This window comes from Tiliqua scincoides, chromosome 1 (genome assembly GCF_035046505.1).
Source record: "Tiliqua scincoides isolate rTilSci1 chromosome 1, rTilSci1.hap2, whole genome shotgun sequence".
NCBI classification, from domain to species: Eukaryota; Metazoa; Chordata; class Lepidosauria; order Squamata; family Scincidae; genus Tiliqua; species Tiliqua scincoides.
The window spans coordinates 301,396,656-301,417,229 of record NC_089821.1 but is presented as its reverse complement, the minus strand read 5'-3'; the positions used below and the strand labels follow the sequence as shown (position 1 = coordinate 301,417,229).

The following is a 20,574-nucleotide window of genomic DNA, read 5'->3' as shown; positions in this document are numbered from 1 at the left end:
CAGAAGTACACAAAGCTAATGCCCAATAAATTATGGTCGCCCCTCATGCGCCACTGACTTGCACAAATTCAACTACATGTGCTCAGTAAACAAAACACAGAAAAACCAAAAGTTTAAACAGTGCAGGTGATTCTGCCTAACATACATGCTTGAGAGTAGACATGAGATCAGAGAATGAACATAACCCTGCTAGATCAGGCCAAAGGCCCATCTATTCTAGCTTCCTATATCTCACAGTGGCCCACCAAATGAAGCCACTGTTCCCTCATCCGGTCTCAGTTCCTGCCTGTCTCTTGTAATTTTTTAAGAGGTTGTATGTATTTTTCAGACATAAGGCATTTTCAAGGTTAACTGAGTAAAAGCGATTCTAGCTTGTTCCAACCTTGGAACGTAACGCTCTTGTAAGACGAGGGAGACTGCACATTCTTGTCTTCTTAACGCAAACAAAGCACTAGGGTCTCAGGAGGTCTCTTGAAAAGTCCAATAGAGGACAGGTCAAATCATGTTCTTTAACAAATAGAAGGCTGCCAGTGAGTGGTGCTGGTCCTCAACTGATACAAGATGACCAGTCATATAGATTCAAGCAAGGCAATTTGTGTCCCAATGAAGTTTTCAGTCAATGTACACAACAAGCTGTGTGTTTATAATGTCTGTGTGCCCGCAACAGTAGACAGGCACAGCTTCACAGAACTCTGCAGTATATTCTCCCCTACCAAGCACTGACAGAGCCATGTTTGTGGATTCGGAAGAACTTCAGGAGTGGTCTATTCAATCCGTGAAGGTGAGCAACTGGAAGACCATAGACTACAACAGGCACTTATAAATGGATTTTGAATGACCCCAAAGTTCTCTGGGTTCCACTGAACTAAAAGGACCACAATCAGACAGCACAGATTGCTTCAAGCACCGATTTCATTGCTAAGCATTTCTAAAGCACTTTGTACTTTTGAGAAGTGATTTATAGTTCATAGATGGGCCATCCTCAGTGGAGAACAGAGACTGAAAAAGAATGGCTTGTTCATGGCCACCAAGAGAGCACCCAGCATAAGTGGGACTGGACTTTCGGTTTTGCAGGTAAGCTTCTCGCCCCATGTTGGCTAGACCAACGTTTCTCAGACTATGACTTGGGTCCCATTAGATGGAGCCAATTTCAGGTGGGTCCCCATTCATTTCAATGTGTATTTTATTTTTAATATATTAGACTTGGTCCTACCATTGTTGTGACTGCATTTGGGAAAATGTTGCAGATTTGTACTTTTAACAAGCTACTATGTATACGCTTCTAACAATGATAATCAATGGGGCTTACTCCAGGGTAAGTGTGGATTGGATTAAAGCCTTTGGGATGTTTGGGGAATTTTTAAAAAACAGGTTAGCAAGTGCTTGGAAGGATTAGGAGGATTCTTCTTTATATTAAAATGAATTTTTAAACTTATTGTAAATTTTTAGTATACTTAGGGTACAATCCTAACCAGGTCTACTTAAGAAGTAAGTCCTATTTTGTTCAATGGGGCTTACACTCCGGAAAGTGTGGTTAGGATTGCAGCCTTAATTCCTTAATTTAATTTGCCTTTGTTGAATGAGGGTGTGAAGCCCATTGTTGCACGGGGCTCTGCCTCCCCCCAAGGGATGCTGCTTGGGGAATGCTTACCCTAGTGTCAGAAGTTAAGACTTTTACATTCATGGAGCCCGTTACTTCACAGGGTACTCCTAACAAGAGCGCCTCCTGTTCCTCCTCACAGGAGGGTTGTTCAGCCACACCCGCCACTTAGAGTCCAGCTCGCTGCAGCCTCGGCCTAGGCTCAGGGGTTCCGGGTGTGTCAACAGCAGTCTTAGGGCCAAAACCCCATGTGGCATGCTGGCAGCCTGGTCTGAGGCGTACCCAGGAAGATCCTGCTGTCTGGGCACTGACCCGTGGTGTCCTTGGGGCATTTGGGCTGGCTTTGGGCCAGAGGGAATCCCTGCCCCACCAGGATGGCTCAAGCCCGGCTCAAAACCTGGAGGATTCCGTGCCTGGGTCAGTTCCCAATGCTGATCACCCCTCCACCAGGCAAGAAAAAGGTTCTGCACCCCTCATAGGGCTCCCAGTTCCAAGACAGGGGGTGTTAAAAATTTCCCTGCTTGATTATGTCACTTCCAGCGGGTCCCAACAGATTGACATTCTAAAAAGTGGGTCCCGGTGCTAAAAAGTTTAAGAACCACTGGGCTTGACTACAATGATTGAAGCTTAAACATAATGCCAGAACACCTATACAAGGACAGAAATTCACTGCAGAAATTCACGGGATATGAAATAGGTTTTATGATGAAATAAACCTATACTGGCTAATAAAAATTAGCTCTGAGCAACTACAAAACCAAGGAGAAGTAATAAAAGTGTATCAGTGTGCAATAAAGAGCCTGTGGTCGCAAGATGCATCAACTGCTGCTCAGGTGTAAGACCAATTAAGTCATGGGGAGCAAGTAGAGTGGGAAAAGATCAAGAGGCCAAAAAATGATTAAAGGAAGTAATATTAAAACAATCAAGCAACATCAGTTTTAGGTCGAGTTCCATCTTAATAAACATCAAGCTTCAGACAGCTTGGAGGTGTTTAGCATTATTTTTTGCCCTCCTCATTCCCAATTCAGAAAAGGAACTGTTGTTGCCTAACAGGTGGCAGTTTGAGAAAGGGTTGATGTTTTAATGACCAGAAACATCTGACTAGCCACAGGATGATGAACTATATCAAGAATTCCCATAGTGTGCATCACTATGCCTTAGGATGCTGCTGCACACTCACAGGAGCACCACAGGATGTCCCCTGTTAGGGCACAACTGTCCTGAGTGTCGTGGAATCTTGCGAGATTCAAGATGGCAGCACCCAACTCTCACAAGGCTTGGGTGCCGCCACCTTGTATCACACAAAATTTTGTGAGATGCAAGATAGTGTACCAGGCTGAGCCAGAAGCAGCAGCTATGGGGTCATTGTCTGGAAATCACTGGACTAGATGGACACTTGGTCTGACTGAGCAGGACCCTTCTTACAATCTTAATAGAAAAAACCCATAATCTCTTGTTGTTCTTCCCGAACACACATGTACACATGGCACCACAATTCTCTAGGGCAGTAAGAACATAAGAACAGCCCCACGGGATCAGGACATAGGCTCATCTAGTCCAGCTTCCTGTATCTCACAGCGGCCCACCAAATGCCCCAGGGAGCACACCAGATAACAAGAGACCTCATCCTGGTGCCCTCCCCTGCATCTGGCATTCTGACATAGCCCATTTCTAAAACCAGGAGGTTGCGCATACATAAGAACATAAGAACAGCCGCACTGGATCAGGCCATAGGCCCATCTAGTCCAGCTTCCTGTATCTCACAGCGGCCCACCAAATGCCCCAGGGAGCACACCAGATAACAAGAGACCTCATCCTGGTGCCCTCCCCTGCATCTGGCATTCTGACATAGCCCATTTCTAAAATCAGGAGGTTGCGCATACACATCATGGTTTGTACCCCGTAATGGATTTTTCCTCCAGAAACTTGTCCAATCCCCTTTTAAAGGCGTCCAGGCCACATGCCATCACCACATCCTGTGCCAAGGAGTTCCACAGACCAACCACAAGCTGAGTAAAGAAATATTTTCTTTTGTCTGTTCTAACTCTCCCAACACTCAATTTTAATAGATGTCCCCTGGTTCTGGTGTTTTGTGAGAGTGTAAAGAGCATCTCTCTATCCACTCTGTCCATCCCCTGCATAATTTTGTATGTCTCAATCATGTCACACCTCAGGCTCCTCTTTTCTAGGTTGAAGAGGCCCAAAGCCGTAGCCTTTCCTCATAAGGAAAGTGCCCCAGCCCCCTAATCATCTTAGTCGCTCTCTTTTGCACCTTTTCCATTTTCACTATATCCTTTTTGAGATGTGGTGACCAGAACTGGACACAATACTGCAGGTGTGGCCTCACCATAGATTTGTACAATGGCATTATAATATTAGCTGTTCTCAATATCTTTTCTAATGATCCCAAGCATAGAATTTGCCTTCTTTACGGACGCCACACATTGGGTCGACACTTTCATCGACTTGCCCACCACCACCCCAAGATCTCTCTCCTGATCTGTCACAGACATCTCAGAACCCATCAGCCTATATCTAAAGTTTTGATTTTTTTGCCCAATGTGCATGACTTTATCTTTTTCAACTCATGGCAGGCACATTAGGAAGGCACTAAAATGGTCAAAGCACACCATCAGATTTTTGACAACTGACGAGGCACACCACACTGCTGGTTGGGGGCTCACATCCCCAATGACCCTACTAATAAATAACGCTCTTCCAAATTCCCGCAGACCATTCATGGCACACCAGTGTGCCATGGCACAGTCATTGAAAATGGCTGCTCCAGGGAAACACTGCCAGGTTGTAGAGGGCAAGAGGTTCCCATATGCGAGGAGGCTGGGAAGTTATTAGGCAGAATAACAGCACATACTGATTTTCTAGCTCTGTTCCAGTTTACTGAATGGGTTCTAAAATTTGCATTTTAACATAAACTCTGTGTTAACTGGGAGCCATTCTGCTAATATATGCTCATAAATCAGCTTTTTAATCTGTATAGCCCTGGATTTGAGAGAGAGTGCAACATTAGCCAACTTCTCTTTCTACAAGCAAATTCCATCTCCATTTTCATCTCTTTAGATCAGTGGTTCCCAATCTTTAGGAGCCTGGGGACCACTGGGGCAAGAACTGGAATCGTCATGGACCACAACCTACCCACCCTCCCAGCACACAAAAAATACAATTAAATTTGGTAGTCTGTGGGGGAAGGGCTAACTCAGTGAAATGCTAGAAGTACCAGTGGCAGCTGTGGGCAGTCTGTTCTCTGCCTTCTGGTCGTTCTCTGGTGGGGAGTGCTCACTCAGCAAGGCACAGGAAGCGATCAAAGACTATCATGCATTTTTTCCCCTGAGACCTCGCAGACCACTTCACAGGGTCTCATGGACCACATGTTGGGAACCACTGCTTTAGATAATTTCGCCAGGGCTGAGCTCACACATAATGAATAAGCATGGTTTCCTACTAAGAGAACATGCCTTTGAGTGCGACAGGCTCACAGACTTGTACCTCCTCTTCTGTGCACCAGAAGGAGGAGAATGGAACCACTGGTTCCCAAACTGTGAGCCGTAGCTTCTAGGACAGCCATGGAGACCATGCGGGGAGCCACAGAATCCTCACAAAAACTTTCCATCCTATACAATGTAAAGGATTGTAGCCCTAAGGGGAAGCAGCAGCCAACTGGCCCAGTAGGTCAAGAGAACAGCCAACAGAAAAGTTTGAGCACCACTGCCTTATGCTTTCAGTCTGTGGGACTGTGATTTACTTTAAACTTGGAGATTGCATGTTGTACCAACTACAGTTAGGTAACAATATCAGGGTCTGAAGTGTTGTGGTTTGAATTAAATCACTGTTCTGAGGTCATGCAGACAAAAAGTTCATATACAGACTTCTGCTCATGTGTAAGCCTGTGGCATGTTTGGGAAATTATGGCTTCCCTTTAGGTCTGAACCCAACCTCTCTCTCACTTATGTTCAAAGAACAGATGTTTCTGCCCAGCCTGTCTAATAATTAATCCACTCACCAGACAGAGAGGACAGAGGTAGAAATAACAGTGAAAAAGATAATAAAGCCTTACATGCAAAAAATAAGGAGTATCTGTAATATTTTCAATATAAAAATTCAATGAAAAAAGATTCAGAGATGCAAAGTTCTTTTGAGAAAGTTCTGAGATCAGCTTGTGTCTCAGAACTACCCAAGGAGCACCCGAAGAAATCTCAAAAGGTGAATCTGATGTTTAGTTTAAAAGCAGGCATTCAACCAATCCTCCTTTTATCTGTGTTAATGGTATGCCTCAAAATGCAACAAGTTCTTGCAACCACCTCAAAACCCACAGCCAACTGCTCTTGCGTACACCTATGCATCAAACTAGCTCATGAACTCTGCTCTTAAAAATTAACAGGAGAGCTAGAAAACAAACCAGAAGGAATTCAAGCCCTGAAAAGGACAATTCAAGCAGGAGCTCATGAAAAAATTCATGAGTAATAAAGACGAAAAGATACGTTAACATTACCCCCTCAACCAATTTGATTGATCTGAGATACATAATAAACTAAGGCGTGTTAAGCAAAGCACCTAATGAGATTTATTATTATAGTTCAAGGTATACAAGAAATACACTAAACATCTATACCTTATCTTTCACTATTGTTTCTTGACACGCTGTACATTTTGGACTTGAGGAACTAGAAGGGAAACACACAAATAATAATATTTGACTAGATGTTACATTTCATAAGGTGCAATCCAAAAGAAATACAAACGACATAGAGGTCAATGCACAAACATTAGACAGCTTCTGGGACCACATAGGTGATGACCCACACAATGCTAGTGCACATACCACACTAGGCCAAATTCTACTGGTAAATCAAAATGCATGTTAGGAACATGAACGTATTCTTTATACTGTCATTACCTTCACTTCCTGCATGAATTCAATGTCTACCCACTCTCTTCCAACAAACTTGCTTAATAAAAGTTAAAATATTATTATTAACAGTATTTATATGCCGCTTTTCAACTAAAGTTCACAAAGCGGTTTTCAGAGAAAAATCAAATGGTTCCCTGTCCCAAAAGGGCTCACAAACTAAAAAGATGCAAAAGAACACCAGCAGACAGCCACTAGAAAAGACACTGCTGGGGTGAGGTGGGCTAGTTACTCTCCCCCTACTTAAAAAAAAAAAAAAAAAAAAGGAGCACCCACTTGAAAAAGTGCCTCTTACCCAATTAGCAGGGGTAAATTTATAGCATTTCCTTCCAGTTGTTTCATTGGAACATATATACCTTCGTGCCATTAAGATTGGAAAACTAGTAATACTATGGTAAGTATTTTGTTTTGTTGCGGACAGGTCTTAAAAAGAAGAAACAAATATTTTGAACAGTGTACATTACAAGATTACCTGTAAACACTGAGGCAGTGAGCCTGCAACATTACTGTCTTTCCCCCCATTTCAATGCTCCATTCACTCTCTGCAGTAGAATTACTTGCTGGTTTGGTATGCAGCAACATGACTAGTTTGCTGAAGCATAAAAGCATCTTATGTTTATGCCACTACAGGTTGACTACAGACTGCTTTACATTCTCAGCATGACCGATTCTTGCTTGCATTGGGGGTGGGTAGGTGGGGGGGGAGTCCTCCTCTCCATGGGTAAAACTGAACCCATACTGGGTATGCCACAATGCTCCTGACCATTACCTCCAGTGGAATATCTATCTGCACTTCTGGAGAGGCCAAGTTCTGCTACTCCCAACCTTCAAGCTATGTATTCTGTTCTGGCAGGAACTGGGTTATCTTGCATTGGGCAAGATATGGGAAGGATTCTTGTTATGGATAATTACCCTTACAACACATATATTAGCCATCTCAATTATACCCTTTGATTACTAGAGAAAGTGTAATCCTCATTGATGTTAACAGCAACATGCTTCCAAAACACTTTCATCGGCTCTCTTCCTTTCTTTAATCTCCAATTGTGTTTTCCTTTCAGACACGAATAATGCTGAAAACTGTGTGCCACATTAGAATACCATCTATCTGCTACAGCGTCATTGTCTTCCATTCCTATTCTAGTCCTTATTCAGTGCACTCAACCATTCCATTTGGTCTTTTATGCTGCTGCTGCATACTGAGCAGTAATCTCCACTGAACTGTCTTCAGTAGTTCTTGTAGCTGTATCCTCAAATGACCCAGAGAGAATGTTAAAAGCTGCTCAGCATAATCGTTATATGCTAACAAGTACATGGAAACAGGGAAGGGAATTGTTTGCACCATCCACAAATCGCTTGCCATCCACAATTCTGAATTTATTCTGAATTTATCTTGGGCAAACATTTTCATCCATTTCAACAGTTAGATTGAAGTTTCTTTTCTTTTCCAAGTCTTATTTACACACACTGAAAATATCCGAAGAGAGGGACAAATAAACACCTTTACCATTTCACAAAAGGATTTGCTCTTTCTAGCTTTACTGTAATTCTAGTCACTTGCTTGGTAATATGCATAACATTTGAGAACCCCTCAGTCACATAACTGAACATTTCATAGCAGCCGAGGAGGATCAGAGAGCATGTTGGATTGTGAGTGTAATCCTTCCTGGTGGATTTTAACACATGGAAACATTTTTCAGTCTTTCACTTCAGCTAGATTAATCATTTTATTACTTTGTCTCCTTCTGTTCAGCTTGTTAACCACAGAAGTTTGGCTTCTCATGTTTAAAATCAGTGCAGATTCAAAAATAAATCATTAGACTCCCCTTGCACACCTGCAATAAATCCACCATCATCACTTTCAGCAGAAGCAATCAATGCGTTTCCAATGCCTAGATACATCGTGACATCAAGGATGACAGGACTACTCCACTTTGTGCAACGAACTTAACAGCAGTAGTCTGCAATTAACAACTGCAGCACTACAGTACTGCAAACCATCATTCAAAAAGCTCAGCACTACTAAGGACCCTGTGCTAAGTCTTTCACATTCCTTTTCTTTTGGTACCTGCATAATGGTGATATAGTTGCTGCACATCTACCAAGCAAGTACGCAAGTGTCATGTGCTTGTTCCCTTGGCATTGTTTCGGAATGATCAAAATTTGTATCAAATGTCATCAAAGTCAACCTAAACTCCAGAGCATCGTTCCTTTTATCTTTGGAAATGAAAGATCTCTCTATTATTGTTCATCAATATACACATGTATTATCTTAACAGCATATTGCAATCATGAATGGGGCTGCCCAAATTTTGGTTGGCCTCTACAGCCAAGCCGTCATTACTTGTCATCATTGCCTGTGCCCTTTCCCCAAACCAGGGAAAGGTCTCCTATCTGATATTGCACTGACCTTCAGAAGCACTTAGAAACCTGCAAAGCCAATCAGAAGATCAGAGAGAAATTCCCACCCAGATAAAAGAAGGAGCTCAGTGCTGGTAGCAGCATATATGAACCCTTAAATATGAATGTAGATAACGTGAATTTTGGACCTTGATATTTACTTTATCTACACTATGAATTGTGAAACTTGTAAAAGAAAGGGATTCAGATTTGAAAGCCCATCACTACTGTGGGCTTTTTAAAACTGAAATCAAAACACACGTTATAAGTTTTGAAAAAATGTACACTGGGTCCTCCTTATCCATGGAGATTGGTTCCAGACCCTCCTTCCACAGATAAGGAATTCCATGGATGCTGGCATCCACTGTCAATGCTTGCACAATTACTTACCTGGAGCCTCCAGAGGCCTCTCCCGGGTCACGCTGGGCCAATGACCCACTCTACTGGTTTCTGTGGGCCTCAGAATGGTCTGCAGAAGCCTTAAAGCTACTCCCAGTTTTTGGAAGCAAACCAGAAGTAGCTTCTGGAGGCCCACTCTCTGTACTCGTGGATGATTAAATCCACTGATATGGGACCTGCAGATGCATAGGGTCCACTGTAATTACATTCAATTCTTAAGCACTCTTAAACACAATACAATTCCAAAGGAACACGAACCTCAGCAAAGCCGTGATGCAGGTCTCGCAGTACCGATGCCCACATTCTGTCTGTTTTGGATTGCACAATATGAGATGACACTTTTCACATTTGTACTTGTCCTCTACGGCATTCACAAATTTCTCTTTGTAGCCACCTTGCTCCGGTACATAAATGGATGCTACAGGGCTGCGGTCAGGATTCGCTTTTTGTTGTACTGTTTCCACTGACACTGGGGGATCTGCTTTCTTGCTTGTATCCATGTTGCAGTCGATAAATACTAAAGATAAGGAAGAACAAACACAAGCCACAAGCAATGATTAAGCTGCTACACGAACGGTAAATGAGGCACAGTATTGCATATATGCAGTTCATATCAAACAATTTGTAGATCAGGCTCATTTTTCCCTGTAGCTCATCAACAGCATGCTGTATACACAGGGATGTGGTGGAGGGGGAACATAGCTCCAGAACTTCCTACAGCAGAGGAGGTGACATCAGGTGCTACCTTTGAAACTATTTTGTCAAAGATTCTTAGCCAAGAAGAAACCTCAGCAGCAGGCAAACAGAAAAATGTGCGGGGGGGGGGGAGGAGGAGTGTATATTGTCATCATACTACAAGACTATCTAGTTTGATACAGTTATATGAGGGCTGTGTGGGGCACATGCATTGTTATGGAGAAGAATCAAGCATTTTGTTTACACATGCAAGCTGGCTGAAGCTCTCTGACAAAGTTCTTTGACAAGGAGAGACAAAAGCTTGTCCCAGGATACAACAATTGCCTCAATTCAGGTGGAGATTATGTGAAAGTGTAGTACTGGCATGGTATGTAACTTCTGAGCAGTATTAAATTATTTTCCTTCATTTTTTTTTTTTTAAAGCCAAAGGGAGGTTACTTTGCAAATAGCTCGTGTAGCTCAATCCTAGGGATGCGTAGGTAAGGTAACATGGAAGTAAGTTCCAGTGAGCAGATCTGATTGAAAACACTGGGACTAACTTCTGAGTAAATGTTCATAGGCTAGCACTAATATAGCATTGATATTTAACATAAAAATTTAATTCCATTTTTCCAATTTTTATAGATTTTAAGTTGCAAGCCACTACAAGAGAGTGGACTGAAATGAACTAGATTTTTAAACTACATATAACAACTTCCTCAGTAGGAATAAGTGGCAGATGAAGCGACTCAAATGTCTTCAATAAATGCTGGTTTTTACTGTTTTATAATCTTAGTGAGGTGTTGCTATGGTGGGTGTAACGGTGAGTTCCTGCGCGTCAAAAAGGTACCACTACATATATACAAATGTTGAACACAATGAAGTGCTTGGATTTCGAAGCACCTTTTTTCTTGCTTTTATGTGTGAACTGGTGCATATCCATACTCAACTACTGCTATATCAAGTGATTACCTGCACACATGGGATAGCCACCAGACAGAGCATCTATTACTTAAACATGATGCTCAACTGAGACAGTTCAGGCATTCAGCTACGAGTTAAAAGTCATCAGTGTTAAAGCAGTTCCTGGTCTGATGGTTGGAAGAACCACTAAAAGAGGATACTTCTGAAAGCATATTGCCAAAAGGATTCTGTTACAATATGTGCCCCATGTTGTTGGTTGGCAACCTTCAGTCTCGAAAGACTATGGTAGAAGCCTACCGCACCCGGTATTCCCAGGCGGTCTCCCATCCAAGTACTAACCAGGCCTGACCCTGCTTAGCTTCTGAGATCAGACGAGATTGGGCATGTGCAGGGTAACAGTTGCTGCCTATGTGCCCATACAGTAAGGCAATTTGGTGGCTGGATAAGGCAGGCCTACCAGACTGCTGCTGCGTGTAAGCAAATGTAAGCATACCTGTCAGACAATGAGGCAAGGACCAATCAGGGCAAAGTGCTGAGTCACTGTACAGAACAAGGAGAGATGGGAAAAGCTAATGCTATCCCCACCCAGGATGATGCAATGACATTCCTCAGTGATGAGGTCATGGCCTTTCCCATTGGCTGACAGGAGTATAAAAGTCCAACAAGCACACTCCAACTGTGTGAGTTGTAGGAGTGAGTTGCTGCATGAATCTCTGCTGGACTGATACCCGATTTGCTGACTACTTGGACCGTTTGCTGGACTGCCTCTGCTTGTCGATTTCTGGAACTGCCTTCTACTTGTAAATACTGCGTGTAAATAGACTCTGGTGTTGGTACTTCCCTGGGTCTTGCCTCCCTTTTTTTGGCGTTCTTCCCTGTGCTCTGAGCACCACACACTGCAGCTGCCGGTTTGCGCTTCTGCTATCTCTGTGTTTTGCCCAATTATCTCTAACAGATTCCTATGAGGAAAGGTATTCCCTCACCTCATTCAGCCTCAATGTTCCTCAGAGAAGGCATCATCACAGACTAGGAGGGCAAGATATTGGCTGTAGTCAACTCTTTTAAACTGTGACCAGTTGTACATGTTCTGTTCAAGAATGAAACAATGGTGTTCATTAAACTATAGCAGCTGTCTATCAAAGACCATACTGCAAAGTCTTATGACCATGCCCTGGTTACCTCTTGTTTATATCTATGCAACACCCCCCCCCTCCCTACTGGCCTTCTCTTCTGTTTCATTTCTACATTACAGTCAACTCAGAAAGCCTTGATCTTAGATAAAGGCCGGCCAATCCACAAGAGACAGTGTAACAAGATCTTCTTATAAAAGAGCTGGATGTCAAATTAATTTGCTGCTATTTCATGCCTCTCCAGCAGCCTCATCTGACTCCCAGCCTAGTAAGCAATCTCAGAGGCACACCAAATCACATCTAGTAAAAAGACAACAACTCCATAATCGCTCTCTCCCTCTCGTTGTAAACTTACTCATTCATTTCTATTCTTTTTCTTGGAACTGCTTGTGAGCACATTTTCTGCTAGTTCTAAATGACTCATGCATCCTCTTCTACACATCCATGGGCATCGTGCTATCATCCAATGGTGAAAGGCAAGAGTGGGAGCTCCTTTACCCACAGTCTTTCTATAAGTCTCACGTTCTTCATTCAGGAGCAGGGCATCCTGCCCGACAGTATAACCACAACCACATTCAAAAGTTAACTTCGCATCTTTATTCAGTTGCTATTCATGGTGCATTTCATTTTAAAGAACACGTGTAGCTGTTTATGCTATCCCCGACAGTCCAAAATAAAAAGAGTCAAGAACTGCTTGATCCCTTTAGTACCTCGGGTACAAGTTTGCATAAATAATAATTAGTATTATTGGACAATATGTGGTGCTTCTTGACCAGTAAATTGCTGCTCATTATTGACGGATGGAAAAGCCAAGCCTAGTCTTGTGTACAGGGTAAAGTTATGCAGCTTCTCCTACAGGACATGTGTGACAGACACCAGCAGCACAGGCACCTAGTGTGCACTGAGCCTGTGCTGGGTTAACAGACTGAACTCTCAGAATGAGTTACCACTCCATAAGGTGCTATCTCATTTGAGTGTTCCACACAATGCTTATTTGATTTGTACCCTGCCTTTCTCCTCAAAGGGCACCCAAGACAGCCTGGCATGCTGACAATACTATAATAAGGAATTGTCTTCTCTTATACGATTCTACCCACACTAAAATTTTACTCAGAGAAGCTCCATGTGCCTACTCTGCCTAAAACAAAGTAGGCAGTTGAAGCAGGACCTGTTCAGTGCTGGTGCCACTGCTGAACTCTTTCCTTAAGGATGCGCACCCAGCTTCCTTCCTGTAGTCTTTTAGACAAGGCTGTGCTGTTCCAGCTTACTGTGGAACGTGTATGACATGCATTTATCTAAACTGCTGGTGTTAACGGTATGTTGATGCTTTGATGAATCGTTGGCTTTTGTTTCATATATGTGCTGTGACCATGTTACTGTTTCTTAGTCACTCTGTGGAATTTTGGAAAGGAAGAGATATGATAAAAGTATTTTAATAAAAACAAACATGGTTGGCTTTTGTTTCATATATGTGCTGCGACCATGTTACTGTTTCTTAGTCACTCTGTGGAATTTTGGAAAGGAAGAGATATGATAAAAGTATTTTAATAAAAACAAACATGGTTGGCTTTTGTTTCATATATGTGCTGTGACCATGTTACTGTTTCTTAGTCACTCTGTGGAATTTTGGAAAGGAGGAGATATGATAAAAGTATTTTAATAAAAACAAACAGTAGCAAAAAGTTATAAGAACTCACACAGAAGAGATCAAAGCTTATGTTTAGCAAATAAGGTAGATCATGTGTCAATCCCCTCTCAAAGACAATCAAACTTCCTCCTCTGTTTTGTGTATGGACTCTCAATCATCATACCACAACACAGTCTAGACCAGCCATTTTCAACCACTGTGCTGTGGCACACTGGTATGCCGTGGATGGTCTGCAGGTGTGCCATGGGAGTTGGGGGAAGGATCATTTGTCAGTAGGGCCACTTGGGAACATGAGCCCCTGCTATCAGTGTGGTGTGCCTTGTCAACTGTCAAAAAATTGACGGTGTGCCTTGTCAGTGTGCCTGACAATTTTAGTGCTTTGTCAGTGTGCCATGAGATGAAAAAGGTTAAAAATCACTGGTCTAGACATTCAACTATATTCTACTCAAGTTCCTTGCTTTCTACCCTCATGTCACAGCAAATTTCATGTTATGTAATACGCTTCCAGCCTCTTTCACTGAATAACAAGTCCTAAAACCTGTGAATTCCCCATTCATGCACTAGCCTCCCACACACTTACTATCTGGTGCCCTACTTTGGTTAACCTTGTTTAAGATTAATTCTTTGCTGGATGCACATAAATCAGGAGTGCTTAGTGGAAGAATTAAGAGAAATGAAAGTGAATTGTTTCTTGATATTAAAATCCAATATATACCTGTCTTATTACCTTGTACAGAATCCAGATATATTTGACATCTAGCATACGGTCATTTCTGGGGGGGAAAGGGGCATGTGAGTCAAAATGAAGCATTGGCTATTGAGCTGCCACAAATTAAACATTGTCACATTTAACGCAGAGGCTCCTGGTTCTATAACACTAGTTTTATAAACGTACTGTAATGGGAGCACACTCCTGATTTATGCCCATTTAAGATGAACCAGATAAGTTCAAGACAATATATGACTGTTTATGGATGTAAAACTTACATTCCAAATAGCTAAAACCAAGGAAATAAATTTAGGTTTATTGTTTGCTGTGGATCCGTTTGCTATTTTATGTTGTGGAAAAAATATGGTTGTGCTTAAACAAAGCTGCCTCAATTTTCCCACTGATCTATCACACATGGCAAGGTATCAGGAGTCATAATTTTCCTAACTCTGGTTAAAACAGTGAGCTGTATAGCACTTTTAAAAAAGCAAAGATCCCACTGAAGCAAGAGTTTCCATGAAAACTGGAAAAAGACTGCAGTATCTATTTACATCAGGTTTGTGTTATACCCAGCACTTCATATCTAGTGGATACCACCAATATCCCCAGCTGTTTTCCAGACCTTGCCACCCTGAAATTTCTTTACCATTACGTTTGGCAAAGCATAATTTTAAAAAGTGCAGGTTGGGAAAGCAAAAGAGACATAAAAATTTTAGAGGACATGCATAGACACAGTCAGGTATAAAGCAGAATTGGCCAACAAGGACAGCTATATGATTTCCAGAGGCTTAAAGGTGCAGTTAATTAAATTAGTTTATTGGGGATCAGACTGATGTGCCACTGCTTAATTGCTTTGAAGTCCTCCACTGCAATTGCCTTATTTCATTCCAATTAAATTTGGATAACTGAAGATCCACCATCTCTCTGGTCTTTCAGAGAAGAAAACATGTGCTTCACTGGAACCTAGGATAAAATGCTAGAGGAGCTGGTGAGTAACAGTGTGATTGTGTCAGACCTGAAATGGAGAGAAAAGGGAATGGGTTGGCTAGCCTTCTCCCTGTTGGGGTTTTTAAGAAATCCCCATTTTCTTATTAATATGTACACTGATTAGGATTCATATGATTAACCAATCATTTTTATTCAGTTGACAAGAGTCCCTTTACAGAGAGAGAGAGAGAAAAAAAGTTGTGTTCAATCCTTCCTTAGGAATGCCAATCTACAACACACACACACACACACACACACACACACACACACACACACACACACACACACACACACACACACACACACACACACACACACACACACACACAATGTTCTATCCCCAACTGCAATCTTCCAAGGCTGTCCTTGATGTTTATTTGAAACCAGGAAATAGAGGCACTGAATTTTGTATAGTGTCTATTTTGGCCCTGAGAAGAGATAGGAAGGTCAGTGGCTGATTTAGAGAATCATCACAGGAGGTTGTTGAGAATTCACCTGAGAAGATGAGATCACCAAGAGAAATAAGTGTGGCATTAACAAGTTTCTCCAATCCTGAATATGACGTAAATTGGGAAAGAGAAGGTTACTAAGAGAAGGTGATGCAAGAAATGGTCTACAATTTAAGGAGAATTAGATGAGCACAGAATGTCAGGGCCAGCAAAGAACAGGTTTCAAGATTCAAAAGAAGAAACAGATTTATAGCGGAGAACCTGCTGAAACACATCATCCAAACTGCTGTATTTTGACAAACAAAATTGAACAACTAGGTACAACAGGGAATGCGGTAAAATACTGCCATTTGGTAGGTGTTATGTTTTCTTTTTCAATTGGCTGTTCACAGAGGCAAAGATTTGAATTCATAATGAGCAGTCCACAAGGGCTGGACAAATTAGGAAGCTGGATATACACAGCAACTCAGGGTTCCATTTTATCAGATGGATATACTGCCTATTGATTTCCAGAAAGCAGCCAGAAAAATTCACTGGTATGTCTTTTAAGATAAGAGGAGCCAGTATAAAGACTTTGTCAAGGTGGTGTGTGTGCATGCGTGTGTGAGAGGAGGAACAGATGGAGCCCAGAAGGATATGAATTATATTCTGATGCTACACTGTATAATAATAGAGCTGGAAAGGATTTCAAGATTATCATCTGCATGCTGTCTCCCAACTACAAAATCCCCAATATTTAGGCAGAGGATGGGCAGCCAGAGACCTCCAACAGTAGTCTACTATAGTGTTTCTAAATGTTTTCCTCTGCCAAACCACTTCATATGGTTCACCTATTCAAAGTATCACTGGAAGTAACTGGCAATGACATCATTGCCAGTTAATTCTGGGTTGGGAGGTCAGATGTGACCCAAAACCAGTAAGAGGCTCAGGATGGATGGGAGGGCTTTTACAAGCATGGAAAAACATGCATTGGAACTTCCTACCACTGCTTCTTGTGTCACTTTCCTGGTCTCGCCACCAGACAGCAGGGGTCCAGCAAGTACCACCAGACACCACTTCGAGTATCACCAGCGGTAGCCACCTTGAGTCCCTTCGGGGAGAAAGGCGGGGTAAAAATAGAGTATAATATAATAATAATACCACTGGTTGAGAAACACTAGTCCACCACCTTCTGAGGCAGACTGTTCCACTGCCAAACACTTCACATCATCAGGAAGTTCTTCCTAATGTTTAAGCCATTTCTGCCCAATGTTGCATATATGCAACAGAGATCAAATGTTGTGGGCTGGGCAGAAATGGGTTAATCAAAATCTCCTTTGTCATTTAAACCCATTTGTTCTGGCCCTACCATCCAGAGTAATCAAAAATAAGTCTGCTCAATCTTCTGCATGAGAGCCCTGAAGTTACATTTCCTGTTAACTGTTTTTTCTTGAAACTAAACCTGGCCAGCTCCCTTCACCCTCCTAGTCACCCTCACCTTCATCAATCCAGTTTGTCAATATCCCTCTTAAACTGTGGCAATATTCTAGATGGGGTCTGACTAAAGCAGCACCTCTCTCAGTCTCAATACTATACTTCCATTGATGCAGCCTAGAATCCCATTAGCCTTCTTTGCTGCCACATTGTAATACTGGGTCATGTTTAGTTTATAGGCCATTAAAACACCTACATCTTTTTCACACATACTACTGCTCAGGCAAGTATCCCCAGACATATGTGTTGCTGATTTGTCCTACCCAAAAGCAAAGGCACTTTATATTTATCCCTGTTGAAGTCCATTTGGTTTGCATCAGCCCAGTTTTCCATCCTGTTAAGACCATGGTTCCCAAACCATGCATAAGAACATAAGAACAGCCCCACTGGATCAGGCCATAGGCCCATCTAGTCCAGCTTCCTGTATCTCACAGCGGCCCACCAAATGCCCCAGGGAGCACACCAGATAACAAGAGACCTCATCCTGGTGCCCTCCCCTGCATCTGGCATTATCTTAACTCATTTCTAAAATGAAATCTTAACTCATCTTAACTCATTTCTAAAATCAGGAGGTTGCGCATACACATCATGGCTTGTACCCCATAATGGATTTTTCTTCCAGAAACTTGTCCAATCCCCTTTTAAAGGCGTCTAGGCTAGACGCCAGCACCACATCCTGTGGCAAGGAGTTCCACAGACCAACCACATGCTGAGTAAAGAAATATTTTCTTTTGTCTGTCCTAACCCGCCCAACACTCAATTTTAGTGGATTTCCCCTGGTTCTGGTATTATGTGAGAGTGTAAAGAGCATCTCCCTATCCACTCTGTCCATTCCCTGCATAATTTTGTATGTCTCAATCATGTCCCCCCTCAAGCGTCTCTTTTCTAGGCTGAAGAGGCCCAAGAGGTACCCTGGGACATTGCAGCTAACTCACGGGCATGCCACAGGTACTTTAAATTTTTGAGGAAAACACAATGATATTCAACATCTGTTGGACACAGCATGAACTACAAGCTCAAGATATTTCACAGTTCCAACTGTGTTACATTAGATCAAACTACATTTCTTGCAATGATGTTCTCAGACGTTTGAGATATGTTTTTGTTTACTGGTACTTTTGACTACATCACTAACCTAGATACTTAATAAAGGGAAGGAATTTCTTTTGGCCTTAGGCACCATGAAAAGGTTACTGACACACTAAGGGCACTGTGAACTGAGAACGTTTGGGAACCTCTGTGTTAAGGGTCAACCTAGATCTTATTCCTGTCCTCTAGGCCTAGGTATTAGGCATTCCTTCTAGTCTGGTGCTATCTGCAAATGTGATGAGCATCTACTCTCTCATCCAAGACACTTGTAAAGATACTGAACACCACTGGGCCCAGAGGTACCCAACCCATCACTTCCCTCCCAATGAATGAGGCGCTGGTGACAAGTACTCTTGAGTACCATTTGTCAACCAACCACAGGTCCACCCAACAGGAGCATCATCTAGCCCACATCCCGCCGCCTTGGGTCCCTTCAGGGAGAAAGGTGGGGGTATAAATAAAGTCAATAAAAATCCCACCAGCTTATCCACCAGGATTTTGTGAAAAACCATGTCAGAAGGTTTCCTGAAATCCAGATATATTATGTCCACAGCTGTCATAAGAGGACAGATATTTTTGACTGTATTGTTAAAAGTAAAAAGAAAAAAAAGGGAAGTTGCATCAATACAAAATGAGCTTAAAATGTGAATAAGTAATTCATTATGTTAAAATACAGTCGGCAGGCATCTTTCATGAGGGTTACGTTCCAAGGTTGGCATATTAAGCCAAAATTGTGTATAGGTGAAACTCCCTTAAATGTAACAAATACATACTGTCTATTTAAGAATGAAAAGCATAATATGAAACATGGGAACTGAGAAGCCTGAGGGGACAGCAGCTTCGTTCTCCAATTTCAGGCTTGCTCAGGGACATAAACAGAGTAAGATGAATGGTGCACGGAACTGCTGTTCTCTATTTTTTGGGGGGGGTTGAGTACATATACTTTAATTCAGCAAGTCAATTGCACATAAGACGCAGGCTAACTGCATTATATTCCAAAAGGAAATCCTGAGAATGGAACATCACCACTTCCGGTTGCAGATTTTAAGAAGTTTTAATTATTTTCCTGCTATGCCTATTAAGCTCTGGCTACGAAATCTCATGTAGTATAAGAGAAGAGATGCTAATGGTGTTCTGGTACACTTATGAACATAAAATAGTCTGATCCATTGAGATGGTTCTTAAGTCTCACATTCCATATTCATCAAGAGCTAGCTAAGTACTCCAGGGAAGTCCACCAGCACTCCTGTGTCAAGATCCCCTCTCCCTCTCTCAACATTACACTGATTAAGTGATTTTACAGTGCAGAAAAGACCCCTACATCCCTAGAAAAATCCATTATGTTTGTAGTAATAATAGTAAGGCTGTATTTCAAGAGAGAAAAAAGTGGCAATTAGTCACCAGCAATGCAAATCTAGTAAGACTGTGCTTATTCAAAGGAAAATTATAACACCACACACTCATCGTGTAATTCTATAAACTGATTCAGTAGTTGGACTTCTATGGATCCTTACTTTAATTTTAAATGGTAATTTCCTGAAGTTCAAATTAACCTTTTCCACAGGTAAAAAGTCAAGTGGTGGGTTTTATACCATTAAGTAGAAGTGTTTGTTTCCAGTGAGTAAGACAGGGTTACAGCCTTACTGAACACAATGGGCTTACTTTGAAGTGAAAAAAATTCCATTTTCAAATACCTCTACCATTAAGTTATAACTGTGGACCTTGCCCAACCTAGTGTTCATTGCTTCTGAATCAACTTTTTAAAGCATTTGTGTGAATGTCCTCACCAACTAAAAATATCTGCGGATTGTAAGTTTCCCAAGATCAGATCATGTTCACAGATAAAGGTCCAAAAAGACAGTGAAATAATCCTCATTATGTTTCTGCACTGAGGTGCTCAACAATTGTTTTAAGAGACATCCATCAGCATCAACGTAATGCATCAGAAACAACCAGAGTGTTTTTTTCTTTAGTATTTGTAAACTGACATTTCTCTTTTGCAGTAACAAACGATCAACATGATACATTATACATTAGAATTCCCTTGATACATTAGAATTTCCTTAGGAATTCCCAACATGATACATTAGAATTTCCTTAGGAGGAATAATGTGCATTTGGTTTACACTATACTTCATTGTTTCGGCCCAGACACCAAAATTTGTTA

General features: G+C 41.9%; 1 protein-coding gene across 1 annotated transcript in view; it reads right to left on the bottom strand.

Annotated features, from left to right (window-relative positions):
- The window catches only part of TRAF3 (TNF receptor associated factor 3), a 95,087-nt gene that overhangs the window by 28,047 nt on the left and 46,466 nt on the right, over window positions 1-20,574 (bottom strand). Inside the window, exons 3-4 of the mRNA XM_066612283.1 lie at window positions 9,582-9,840; window positions 6,228-6,279 (exon numbers count right to left, since the gene is read on the bottom strand). Coding sequence (XP_066468380.1) covers window positions 6,228-6,279; window positions 9,582-9,823 — 294 coding nt within the window. The 5' untranslated portion in view covers window positions 9,824-9,840. The remainder of the gene's footprint in view (window positions 1-6,227; window positions 6,280-9,581; window positions 9,841-20,574) is intronic.